Consider the following 14,423-nt stretch of genomic DNA (forward strand, 5'->3'; position numbering starts at 1 on the left):
GAATACAGGAAAGCCCAGGTTACACTTTCTGCGGTAATATCTGATAGAGGAAAAACTTCAAGCCAACGTGTGTAACGGTCTATAGCGGTGAATAGGTATTTGAAGCCTTTTGATTGTGGAAGTGGTCCGACAATGTCAATGTGAACATGCAGAAATCTGGCGGGTGGCACTTTGAACTCTCCAAGTGGTGTGACTATATGCCGACCAATTTTGGAGCGTTGACATGAGATGCAGCTTCGAGCCCAGGTTCTACAATCCTTGCGAATGCCAGGCCAAACAAATCTATCCGTGATGAGTTTAGTTGTGGTTTTTATACCTGGATGAGATAGATTGTGCAGAGTATTAAAAATATGTCGTCTATGTTCAGCAGGAACATAAGGACGTAATCGATTTTGAGATATGTCGCAATATAATTGTTCTTTGGTTCCTGGAATAGCGATGCGTTTCAGGTTGAGAGCAGTATCTGATTTTAAGAGCGTTACCAGTTCTTCATCTTCGACTTGCGATTCAGCAATAACGGAGTGATCCAAAGGCGATGTTATGGCTTCTGTTCTTGAGAAAGCGTCGGCTACAATGTTTTGTTGTCCACTAACATAGCGAACATCTGTTGTAAACTGCGACAGAAAACTTAATTGATTTAATTGTATTGGCGGCAGCTTGTCCTTTCGCTGGGAAAAGGCGTGAATTAAAGGTTTGTGGTCAGTAAACCAAATGAAATGTCTCCCTTCCAGTAAGCTTCGAAAATGTTGCACTGCTTCGTATCCAGCCAAAAGTTCTCGATAATATGCTGGCCAAAGTTGTTGTTTCTCAGATAGTTTTTTTGAAAAAAAAAGCCCAAAGGTTGCCAAGTGCCATTGATGTACTGCTGTAATACTGCACCGATAGAATGGTTAGATACATCGCTAAATAATGCTGTTTGAGCATTTGGAACTGGGTGTGCTAGTAATGTTGCTTTAGCCAATTCTTTCTTACAAGTCTCGAAGTTATCTTGAAGCTGTGGGGTCCAAGAAATTGGTTGTGATCCAGATTTGGTAGATCCTGAGAGCAGCTTGTGTAGCGGAGCAAGAAATTCAGCTATGTGAGGAATAAACCTTCGATAATAATTAATCATTCCTATGAAGCGTCGCAGCTTTGAGTAGGTTGCCGGTAGCGGATATTCTTGGAGATCGTTGATACGGTCTTGTGGTGGCAAAGTTCCATCTTTAGAAATTTCATAACCAAGAAATGTAACTTTGGGTGCACCTAATACGCATTTTGCTGGATTTATGACAACGCCGTGGTCTTTCAGGCGTTCAAATAATTGGCGGAGATGATCTTGGTGTTCTTTTAGCGATGTAGATGATATAAGAATATCATCTAGGTATGCGTAACAAAAATCCAGACCTTGTGTAACGTCATCTATAAATCGCTGAAATGTTTGTGCTGCATTCCTCAGTCCAAAAGTCATATACGGGAATTCATACAGCCCAAATGGTGTTATTATTGCTGTTTTTGCAATGTCATCAGGATGGACTGGAATTTGCTGAAAGGCTTTTACTAAGTCGATCACTGAAAATATAGTACATCCTGCTAAATTATGGGCGTAGTCCGCAATATGACGAACAGGATATTTGTCTGGAATGGTGCGTGAGTTGAGTAGCCGATAATCTCCGCATGGACGCCACGTCGAATCCTTTTTCTGTGCCAGATGTAGAGGTGAAGACCAAGAACTATCGGAGGGTCTTGCAATGCCTAATTCTACCATATTCTTAAATTCTTCTTTGGCTACGCGAAGTAATTCTGGCCTGAGGCGCCGTGGTCTAGAAGAAATTGGAGGTCCTGGAGTGGTTCTGATATAATGAAATGTTTTGTGTTTGCTTTCTTGACACAAGCCTGATGGTCTGGTGATGGATGGAAAATCAGCTAATAATTTATTGTAAGCACTATCTCCAAATATAGACTTGACACTTTGTATCCGAGAGAATGTGACACATCCTGGAGATGACAGTGATGTCAGGTTGTCATGTAGACGAGAATTCTTTATATCGATAATGATATTGTAGTACGCCAAGAAGTCTGCTCCAAGTATAGGCATTGTTACGTCTGCTACGATGAATCTCCAAGTCAAATTTCTTCTTAGTCCAAAATCTAATTGTAAAATAATATCCCCGTACGTGCGTATGTTGGTTCCATTGGCTGCAGACAAAGTATAGTTTAGTTGAGGATTAGGTTTAGCAGTTAAGCGCCTTGGATACACGCAAACGTCTGAACCTGTGTCGACCAAAAACTGTACCTTAGTTCTGCGATCACTTATGAAGAGGCGACGGCTTGATGAAGAGCAAGGATAGGTCGCCATCACTCCTTGCCGTTGGAGTTTTCCTCTCTGAACGAACAATGACTCTCGCATTTTCTTGCCTTCTTTCCGAATTTGGCGTGGTACCAACAGAATGTTTTTCGGTTGTGCGATCTAGAAGTACTTCTCGGCCTGAAGAAGTGGTTAGACCTGTCTTGTCGAAATGGGCTACAGTTTCTATTTGCTGATAGGTTGAGTCTGCTACGATAGGTTAACTTGGCTAATTGCTCTGTAAGATCTTCCACACGCTGTGTTAGTTGATCATTTTTATCAATTAGTTTTTGTATGATGTCTTGCTGTTGGTTGTTACTAGTTGCTGCGACTACTGGCGGTTGTGCAATCTCACATATTTTGTCGGCGAGCGATGCAAGTTCTTCTAGGTCTCCATTGATCTGGGTTTGCAATATTTGTTGAGTCTGGACCGGTAGTCTTTGAATCCAGATTTCTCGTAGGAGTGAATTGTCGACTGTAGTTGTTCCGACCAATGAACGAAGGTGACGTGGGAACTGAGAAGGACTTCGATCACCAAGTTCTTCTTGCAAAAGTAATTGTCTTATCCTTTGCCGTTCGGAAATTGATAGCCTTTTGATTAATTCCTCCTTTAGTTTTATGTATTTGTTCTCTGCAGGCGGAGAATTTATCACGTCCTCTATCTGGAGTAGATATTTGCAATCTAGCTGAGCTATTACAAATTCATATTTAGCCAGGTCATTGATGATGCGGCATCGAGAAAATATTGCTTCGGCTATTGTGAACCACAATGTCGGTTTCTCACTTAAAAATGGCGGTAGATGCAGTGTGCGTGAGATTGCATCCAGTTCCCCTTTAGTGTCCTGCATGTCTTTATTCATTGTTTTTTATTGTCTTCTGTACGGATAGTGCTCTATAGTAATTCAGCTCACACCAATTATGTGGTCCAATTCAGCGTCGGGGTCACCAATTATGTGGGGTGGTCCCACATATAAAAATCAAGACACTATAAATGAAAAATAAAGTTTATTACAAAATTATAATAATTTACAAAATCTTCTTGGTTGAATTCTGGTATTCTTGGTATTCCTCGGTTGGACTCCGTAGTTTTCCTAGGTGTTGCCTGCTCGACCAGTAGAAGAGAAAAGAGATCGAGGACGGTAGCTGCTTTGGTTATATACCTGGTAGCCTGACCCCCTCCACACATTAGGGTCCCTAATAGTGTGGAGGCTAGTGTAGCTCTTTACTACTATTTTCAATAGTAGGAGAGCTAGTGTCGCTGCAAGTCGATTTATATATAGTTTCATATAAATGGTATCAACTCACAATATAAAATTATAAACTTATCTTAATGAACTTGTGATAAACATAAAATATCATAATAAATACATAATAGTTCTTAACATTTTTTTAATTTATTTATTTATTAATAGCAATCAAGATACAATTTAATCTTATAAGCTATTGTGACTTGAATGAGAGGAATCAAAAGCAAAATAATAAGAATAATAATAATAAAAGAAAAAGAAAAAAAGAAGAAAAAAATATCTAGAGTTCTCTCCAATGAGTAAAGCCTAGTGTTTCATTTAAGGTCGCTTGGCCAGCAGTTTTTCAATCTTCTTAGTGATGAAGTGTCGTTTAGAGAAGTAATGAGCTGGTTGTAGTGGCACTCAATTTTTGAGAGGTAGATCGAGCTTCTGTCCTTGATAACATCTGTGATGTATGGAATATCTAAATCTTTATAAATAGCGTGGTTAGTTATGTACCACGGTGCGTTGACTATATTTCTTAGTACTTTGTTTTGACATCTTTGCATCATTACTGTATTTGATTTGCTCGCGCATCCCCATAACTCGATTCCATAAGTCCAAACGGGTTTTATGACGAATTGTACAGCAGTACTTTATTATGCAGCGAGAGCTTCGAGTTTTTTCCTATAAGCCAATCGATTTCTTGGGCTTTAAACTTGATTTGTTAAATTTTGTCTTTGATGTGTTGCTTCCAGGTTAGTCTGGAATCCAAGTGCCTGCCCAGGTATTTGACCACATCGGTTTGTGGTATTGTGGTACTGTACATTGATTTAGAGATACTTGGGAACAGATATCTATTCTCAGAGGGAAGGTTATATGCTTTGATTTGGCATCGTTGATTTTTATTTTCCATGTTTTGGACCAGGTTTCGATTTTGTTAAGATGACATTGCAGTTTCTGTGAGGCTTTTTTGGGATCTAGATCAGTAGTTAAGATTACAATATCATCGGCAAAAGTACAACAAGTACAATCACCTGGTTAAAAGTTGAAACAATTTTTTTTTTCAAAATCAATTATTTTGTTAAGACAAGCATAAAGTTTTTTCATCATTTAAATCGGACGTTTAGTTCTCTCAAAAATTTCCATTTTTTACACATTTAGCCCCGTATCGTCGAAATGGCTGGGCCTGCCTTTGCCAAAATCTGATAAACACTTCTCCCAATCATTACTAATTGAATGTTTTTTAGATCAGTCAAATCGGATGCTCCGTTCTCTCAAAAACTCGATTTTTATTGTCTGCACTCTTTGCTCTTTATCTCCGTAACTGCTAGACCTGCCTTTGCCAAAAACTAATCAGCTCATCTCTCTATCAATAGGAATCGAATGTTTTTGAACCATTCAAATCGGTTGATCCGTGCGCCCGAAAACGTGACTGAAAATTTGCATCCATACATACATACACACACATACATCAATTTTTTCTGAGGTATGCCAAAATGTTCATGAACCTTCAAAACGTCGAGAAATGTGAAAATTTTCAATTTCGATTTTTGGCCCATTACAATAACTTACCCTACGGGAAGTTAATTATTGATTGTAGACTTATTGGCCTGTATGAACCAACAATGTTGGGGTCTTTTCCAACTTTTGGTACCATTATAATGGAAGACAATTTGAAAGAAGTTGGCCAATAATTTAGTCTCAGTGTTGCATTGAATGCATGAGTAATAAAAACATATCCCACTCTCGGAAGTTGTTTCAGCATCGTAGTTGATATTAAGGCGATTCCGACGGATTTGTTGTTTTTCAGCCGATGGATCTCCTTGTGGATTCGTTTCACTGTGAAGAAGCAAAAGTTGTTAGGTTAGCTTACAGGAGACAAATTGTCGTGATTAGAATCTATGACATTTGGTGTAAAAACTGTGGATAAGTGATTGGTAAAAACGTTAGCTTTCTCAGCATCACTTCTAGTCCAGTTATTAGGAGTCTCAAACCGAATGGAAAGGTCTTTTGTTAGAAAACTTTTTTTGTTGCGTATTGGTTTCCACAAGGAGTTGTCCAATCTGCTTAGACTCAATACGCAGTTATTGAAATTGTTGTTGAAAATTTCTTTAATTTTGATTCTTAGAGAGTTACTGATTTGTTTCAAAACTGATTTATCTTGTGGTGCGTGTGTTCTTTGCCATATTTTCTTAATCTTTCGTTTTCTGGCTATTAGCTTCTTTATTTCTAGCGTTACGGTTGGACCTTGACTGACACTAGGATTCTGCGGGGTGCAGATTCTAACTGTGTTTAGCAGCTTGTTTAAAGGTTTCCAAAGCAATGATAGTTGAATGGTCAGATGTCAAATCATAATTGGGTTGAAATTCTTTGCATTTGTAGTCAATCCGACTACAAATAAAGAAGTCAAGTAGGTCCGGAATCTTAGCCGGGTCTGAAGACCAATATGTTGGTGTACCTGTAGAGTGCGAGACGTAGTTATTTTGTTGAATAACATAATTACCCTCCTTTCCTTGCGGATTAACAAGTCGTGAACACTGCTTTTTTTTTAAATCACCACCTGCTAAGAATATTGTACCTAACGTATCGAAAATGCTTGAAAGTGTTCTCTCTTTATATTGTATCTTGGGAGACAGTAGACGGCTGTGAATGTGAGGTCGTAAGGAGAAGCTTTTACTTTGACCGAGATTGAATCTCTGAAATAAGCCCATTGGCGTTCCATAGCGCAATCCTTAGAAATTTAGCCATTATTTACGGATGTTAGCATGTGAAGATAGCATGTTCAGAATCATGCTATTATGGTTCATAAGTTGCTGAAACATGTTTTTAAATTCTGATAAAAATTGTGTCATAATATTTTCGATTTGGCCTTCACTGTTAATTGCAGATGACGCTTGTTGTTTAGCTACCTGCGAAGAACTTAAGTGTTCCGCATAACCCGATTTGTTTACATTATTTTTTATTACGTCACTATAGCTACGGTCGGAGGTGACTTTGCTTGAGTTTATTGATAAGCCAAGTCGTAAAATTCTAGGTGAGTTATTTGATTTACAGGTTGGCATAGATGAATTACTCTTGATAACGCTCACAGCCTTTGTAGTTGGATGCATGACCAGGCTTAAAGCATATGCACAAGTAAGTACAACGTTCTTATCATTAGGGCAATCTTTTGTGGCGTGGTTTGAGGCCCAGCGAAAGCAGGTAAATAACCGGTTGCAATAACGACGAGTATGGTCAAGTTGTTGGCGACGCGCACATTGGACTATACGTTTATGCGCGTTAGGCGGTTTGATCCTAATTATGCAGTTGTAAAGCTTGTTCATTTTGTAGATTTCTTTGTTATTAGCTCAGCAAAAATAGGCGGTGGCTTTAAGGAGCGTGGTTGAGATGTAGAAAAGGTGGGATTGTTTGTTAGCGGTTCAAACCTGTATGTGTGTTGATTGCAGTATAGGTGTGTTTGAGGGCATCATTGATCCTTCGTTTTTTTGTATGAGAAGTTGTTTGTCATGCAGGTTCATCTTGTTCCATTGATTGATTATTTGGAGAAATACTAGTTTCCACGATGTCTGTATTGTTTAAAACAACCAGCGCTTGTCTCACTATTGCTGAGGTACATAATTCATTTTGCTCCAGCATAATGGGGAACAGCTTTTGTTAAAACACGCTCATTCTAATTTCACTTTGTTCACTTTAACTGGCACAATAAAACGGAAAATAACTGCAAATATTTACGTTCGATCTACTCGAGTTATGTACTAGATGTTGACGCTTCAAGAGCTGAATGAATACTGAACAAACCATATATTTATATATATATATATATATATATATATATATATATGTATATACTAGCAAACCCGACAAACTCTGTTCCGCCACCAGATGGTTTCGAGAGAAAGATGAAGAAACTTTTTGTTTGTTTTATATTTGAAAAGGAAAAAATTGATTTTATTACACAACAGTATTTTATTACACAATTTATTTTGATTACAAAAATTAAGTATTTTTTAGTTAAACTTCCCTAAGTAAATGAAAGTGAATCCGCAAATTATCCGTTTTATTAAAATGCTCTTTGGTAAACCACATTTTTTGTTTTTTGGTCTGACGTTAACACAAACAAACGGATGGTTTTCCAACTCGTGAACAGGCAACGTAAAACTGCCCATATAAAAAACAATGATTTTCTAAATAAACTATTTGAAATTTATCCCGCAAACACTAAGCGATTGGCCTTACGACTTGTCATTGCAAACGCAAGGCAAACTGGAAATTGCAATCGTTTGAAGTCTAACGGAAGACCAGTCGGAATCATTGGTATGTCACCAAATCGCCAGCAATATTTGATTGAATGGTGAAATTCAGTCATTACTCGAATTTTAATTACGGTGCGTGAAGTTCCAGCAATTTACATTAAGGCACGATGCCATGCGGAGCCCGAGACCTTTCCAATGAATGCAAAATTTTCGAAATCGGTTTGTGCGTTCTGGAGTTATATCGTCAGAAAGGAAAACCCGACTTATTTTTTTATATAAATATATATATATATATTCAACTGTCCTGCGCAATTGTAAACAAAAATTGTTTCAATTGCGACAGCAACAGTAAGTTTGTTATAAAATTTATTTAGTCCATGAACAGTACATTACAAAAACACCTTGTTTTATTATTAATGACCCAGATATTATAGTATATAATAGTCGAGTAGTTCTTGTAAAAGTTAGTAAAATCCTAGACACTGTAAGTGACTCTAGTTTATTAGACATTGAATGTCATATTGTTAGTGTTGTTCAATAAAGTGGTTATAATTACGGAAGAGCTTGTATTTTATTTACACCAAGTCTTCCAGCTAATACCTCTAGGAAACCACCCCGTTCCGAGGAGACTTATCAAACCAGTACCCCGCTTATCATATATCTGTGGACGAGTTGATCTTGGGTTGCCAGGATTACCCCTACATAGCTAGAAGGACCCAGAAGCAACCAAGTCAACAACCACGCCGTCACATTTCATGGTGGCAGCGGTGGGATTTCCTGAGACAGTGAAGTGCTAAAGGGCCATATTCCACCCCGAACGCACGAAGGACTCAAAGGACACAGGTGGCAGCCAAACCAACCGGAACTTTTTGGACAATACTACTAGGATTTTACTCCCCAAGTAAGTGACTTTTTTCTTTTCTCTCTGAAAACAATGGCGCATTCTCCCAGAAGATCCACGTTCGCAACACAAATAGATGAGTTTAGATTAGAGGAAGAAGACACAAGAATTGACCCTGTAGCAATAAATTCAGCTATAAATTTAATTCCTAGATTTGATGGAAAACCATCAGAGTTAAATAAGTTTATTTATACAGTAGATACGTTAAGAAAAGGTTCAAATTCTGCAACAGCTTCACAACTTTTAAAAATAGCCTTAACTAAATTAGAGGGGTCTGCTTTTAATTATATTAGAAATACAGAAAACTTGTTATGGGATGAAGTTAAAGACTTATTAATTTCAAAATTTGGGGAACGTCGTTCTATACCGGAATTACAATTAGAACTTGCCAATATAAGACAATTGCCAGGCGAATCTGTTAGAAAATATTCAGAGAAAATCGAAAAAATCCTTGGGTTAATGTGTGACCAATCAAAAACAGATGATAAAGCATCATTGCGCTCATTACAATCCGCTCACAATCAGCTAGCTTTGACGGTATTCATTAATGGCCTTAGGCCAGAACTCAGAATATTAATTAAAGCGGCCAGACATGCTGATCTAGAGGATGCTGTACTGATGGCTATTCAAGAGGAACAAAACCTAGGTAGGAGTGGACATCACTACGGTGGAAATACAAAATCACTGACAACTAATTCTACAGCGAAAGAGACCGGAGCACCATTCTGCAAAAGATGCAAGATTTCGGGACATCAATACTCTAATTGTAGACGGAGGACTATATTTAAGGTCGACCATAGGCCTCGTCAAACAATGGAGAACGTCGGCGAACCACCTCGACGCAGTGAGTCTGTACCACGACCTCCTAGCCCTCAGCCAAGACGCTCCGAAGATCACAGACGGTCCGGTCAGAATAAAAGCCAAAAAAACTGAATAATGCCGAGTGTTCGAGCGATCACTCCTGCACTCGGGTATATAGAAGTTTTGGATTGTCAAGCAAAAGGATTAATGAGAGTAATAAGGTCATATTAAACTTAAATGGTATACAGTGTGTTTTTATTGTAGATTCAGCAAGCGATATTTCTTTAATAAAATATAATTTTTGCTCACCTGATTATATTAACACGAATGATATGCCAAGATTGCGCGGAATTTCAGGAGAATACGTGCACACATTGGGTTCGATACCGTTAAATTTAAAATTTGACGATATCAATCTCGAGCACAAGTTCACTGTTATTTCCGGTGACACTGGCATTGAAACTGATGGTATAATCGGTTTAGATTTTCTTTTAAAATTTAACGGCATTATAGATTTTTCACACAACACACTTTCTATCAATGTCAATAATCAACTGATTCGTATTAATTTTTGTTCAAACAATAACCAAGAGACGCGAAATGCTGAATCCGCAAAAACAACACATCGCAAGGTTGACGGTCAAGAGCACGCGGCAATGGTGTGCGATGACAAACACACTGCGCTATCAAATTTCAAACAAAGTCGAAATAGGAAGAAAAACCAGCGAATTAATAATAGAGAGTTAGATCCGAATATTAATAAACATAACAGGATACCAGACCAGACTACAAGGGAATTGATGGAATCAGAACACAATTCTCCAAGTGATATTTCAAGAAGCCTCAATGGTACAATGGATGAAAATCACAAATTAAATTCTGTTCGTGCGTTAAAGGTTAAACTATCAGATTTTGGGCCCTGCGATAACGCAACTGATAGAGACACGGATATGAATAGAGACTTAGATTCTCACAATGATAAAATGGGTAAAAATCCCACACATAATATTAAAACTTCTGAAGAAGAAAATAATGGTCTTATAGATGTTCCTGTTAATCATTTGATTCCAGCTAGGACCGAAAAGGCAGTTTCATTTACTACAGATAAGGCAAAGGATCTCTTCTGTAAGGCTGCTGAAATCCTAGAAGGAGTCTATATAGCTAATTGTTTAGTTAAACCCATTGATGGTAAAATATTAATTAAAGTTTTGAATACAAATAATTATGACGTTAATGTTAATAATAATCTAATCTCTCCCAATTTGAATCCTATTTCCGAATATAATATTTTGAATATAAATTCTAATAATATAAAGTGTAATTTTGATCGAATTAAAAGAGTAAAAGAAAGTATAAGAACAAGTCATATGGAAAATGATGAAAGAAATTCTATTTTGAAAATTTGTGAGGACTTTTATGATTTATTCTATCTTGAGGGAGATAAATTATCTTTTACAGAATCCACAAAACATTCGATCATAACTACAAGTAATAAACCTATTTTTATAAAGCAATATAGACTCCCTCAGGCACAGCATGCCGAAATTAAGAAACAAATAGAAGAGATGCTGAGAAATGATATAATAGAAACTTCAGATAGCCCATGGAATTTCCCTCTACTAGTGGTTCCAAAAAAACAGGATATAGACGGCAATAGGAGGTGGCGCGTCTGTGTGGACTTTAGGAAACTAAACGAAATTACGGTCAGCGACACTTACCCGTTGCCTAATATAGCTGAGATTTTGGACCACTTAGGCCAATCGAGGTTTTTCACAACCCTTGACCTAGCAAGCGGTTTTCACCAAGTGGAACTGAATAAAGAAGACCGAGCTAAGACAGCGTTTTCAGCTATCGGAAGGAAGTTTCAATACAAGAGAATGCCTTTTGGACTTAAGAATGCACCAAGCACCCTGCAAAGGTTAACGAACATGGTATTGGCAGGAGTCGAAGGTTTTAAAGGATTAGTGTATATGGACGACATTATCGTTTACGGTAAGACACTCCAGGAGCACAATTCTAGGTTACGAGATGTATTCGAGCAGCTTCGTAACCATAACCTGAAACTCCAGCCAATAAAATGTGAGTTCCTAAGGCGGGAGCTGACCTATTTGGGGCATGTGATTTCAGAAAAAGGCGTTACTCCAGATCCTGATAAAGTGGAAGCAGTAAAAAACTTTAGAGCACCAATAAATCCTAAAGAAGTTAAAATGTTCTTAGGTTTGGTAGGCTACTATAGGAAATTTATTAAGGAGTTTGCAAGGATTGCTAATCCACTAACATTACTGCTGAGGAAGGATAAGGCATGGAATTGGAGTGAAAAGGAAGATAGAGCATTTAATCTTTTAAAAGAAGCTATTATAAAGGCGCCAATATTACAATACCCGGATTTTGATAAACCGTTTATCTTGACGACGGATGCCAGCGGTGAAGCCATAGGAGCGGTTCTGGCTCAAGACGGTCCAGCAGGAGAGATGCCAGTGGCTTTTGCTTCCAGAAAGCTTAACAAGGCGGAACTGAACTATGCCATAATAGATAAGGAGTTATTAGCTATCATATGGAGTGTTAGACAGTTTCGGCCTTATTTATATGGACATAAGTTTATTATCTACACTGACCACCAGCCACTGACATATCTATATAACTGTAAGGATCCCACGGCCAGACACATACGTTGGAAGCTCGCTATGGATGAGTACGAGTTCGACGTCAAGTACAAACCCGGGAAGGCGAACGTCGTCGCAGATTGTTTATCAAGGTACGACACTAAATACGGAGATTGCAATATCGAAGAAAAGATTGTGTTATTATTGAGAAATGCTTATGACAAATTCGTCGATATCAAAAACAATGGATCAATTATCAACAACAACGTTACAACCTCCGACGATAACATTAACTTATCTTCCAAGGGCACTCCAAGAGTCATTTTTACACCAAAAAGAAGAAATGACTTTACCGAAAACGCCGAAGTACACTCAGCAATACACACTACAGAAAATGGTTGTCATTACATCTATCTTATAACAAATAAACAAAATGAGCCAGTAAAACTAAAGGATTTTTTCAGCTGCATTGAAACGTTACTAAATTACGCTGAACAGAAGGATATCAAGGAATTTAATATTTCTAATCCAACCAAATTAGAAGATTACAAGGCATTAAAAGCCGAAGAAATATTATTAATATTTCGATTTATATTTAAAGATAAAAATGTCAAAATTAAAATGTATAATAATTTTATTAAAGTAAATTTATCAAAGAACGAAATTAACAGGATTTTAGAGAAATATCACAACAATCACATTATAGGAGGACATTTAGGAATAGTTAAAACATACAACAAAATAAGAGAAGCATATCTATGGCCAAACATGAAAAAAGATGTGGAAAATTTTATTAACAAGTGTGAGGTATGCCAAGTTAGTAAATCATCGAGATATACGAGAGAGCCACTCCTAGTGACTACTACTTCGGTGTACCCATTCGAACGCATCTGCCTGGACATTTGTGGGCCATACCCGATTTCTAATGATGGAAACAAATATATGCTGACGTTCATAGACGATCTAACAAAGTTCGCTGGCGCTATTCCTATTCCTAACCAGGAGGCGAAAACAGTTGCTAAGGCATTCGTAGACGAAGTAATTTTAAGATTTGGAATTCCGGAAGCTGTGGTGACTGATCAAGGAACCAATTTTATGAGCACTTTATTTAAAGATACATGTAAATTATTAAAAATTGACAAGATTAATATATCCATGTATCATCCGGAATCTAACGCCTCATTGGAAAAATGCCATCATATGTTTTTGAACTTCATCCGGTCATACATTAGCAAGGATGAAACCACCTGGGACCAATGGGTTAAATACGCGGTATTTGTACATAACACCTCTCCACATTGTTCAACTAAATTTTCTCCTTTTGAACTCGTGTATGGGCGTAAGGTGGACTTACCTTCATTTGTAAACAAAGAACCAAAGCCTCAAAACACTTATGAAAATTTTTTACATGAATTTAAAAACAGGCTTCAACAGATCAATTCGATTGCTCGCGAAAATTTAATTAAATCTAAAGAAAAGAATAAAGAAAATTTTGATAAATATGTTAATGAAGCAAATTTTTCTGTTGGAGATTTGGTTCTTATGAAGGATAGAACACCTTACAAAGGCAAGTGTAAAAAGCTTATGCCCATTTATAAGGGACCTTTTAAGGTAATAGAACAAGAGGGTGTAAATTCAATGATAGACGTAAAGGGTAAAATAATAAATATTCATAATAATAATTTGAAAAAATTCAATATTTAAATTTTAATAGAATTTGCAAGTACAAAACCCATTTCCCAACAGGATGAATTCGAAAATTCTGGCAATATCTCTGGCAATTCTCACGGCATTCGTGGTTCCGGGCGAAACGGCTCTCCCCTTCAATATTACTTACATTGATAGCCCCGGAATATATTACGAGAGACTAGGTGACGTTGAGTTGTGCGGAGATTATTTTGAATTAATAATTTCACATAATTTATTTGATTATAAGTTGAATCTAAAGAGAATTTTAACAACTTATGATATTTTTAGTAATAGATGCAACACATCATTATATGAAGAAATCTGCAAGCCTTTCCTAGACTCATCCAATAATGTACTTAGAAGTATAAATTCACAAAATGAAATAATTATTGATTTAATAGAAGAAAGCGACAGCACAAGAAGCAAGCGCGCACTTTTAAACATTATTGGATCAGTCTTTAAACAACTTTTTGGTACTTTGACAGAGTCCGACGCTATGTATTATGATCAAGAGATTTCAATTTTACAAGAAAATCAAAATCATTTAATTAATTTAAATAAGCAACAAGTAGCAATTTACAAGTCGGAATTCAAAGCCTTAGATAATTTGACAAAACAATTGAA

At 37.1% G+C, this 14,423-nt stretch overlaps 1 protein-coding gene across 1 annotated transcript; it reads right to left on the reverse strand.

The window, feature by feature from the left end:
• Positions 1–2,334: 2,334 nt before the first annotated feature.
• On the reverse strand, positions 2,335–3,183 carry LOC113371447. Its single transcript, XM_026612074.1, has one exon. The coding sequence runs from the start codon at positions 3,181–3,183 to the stop codon at positions 2,335–2,337; it is 849 nt and encodes a 282-aa protein (XP_026467859.1).
• Between the last annotated feature and the right edge of the window lie 11,240 nt (positions 3,184–14,423).

The sequence above is a fragment of the Ctenocephalides felis genome, unplaced genomic scaffold, assembly GCF_003426905.1.
Source record: "Ctenocephalides felis isolate EL2017-DRISC unplaced genomic scaffold, ASM342690v1 CF-g0.4_SCAFFOLD_01492, whole genome shotgun sequence".
NCBI lineage: Eukaryota > Metazoa > Arthropoda > Insecta > Siphonaptera > Pulicidae > Ctenocephalides > Ctenocephalides felis.

Coding starts and splice junctions, on each gene's coding strand:
- LOC113371447 (XM_026612074.1), bottom strand. CDS start 3,183: ATGAATAAAGACATGCAGGACACTAAAGGGGAACTGGATGCAATCTCA.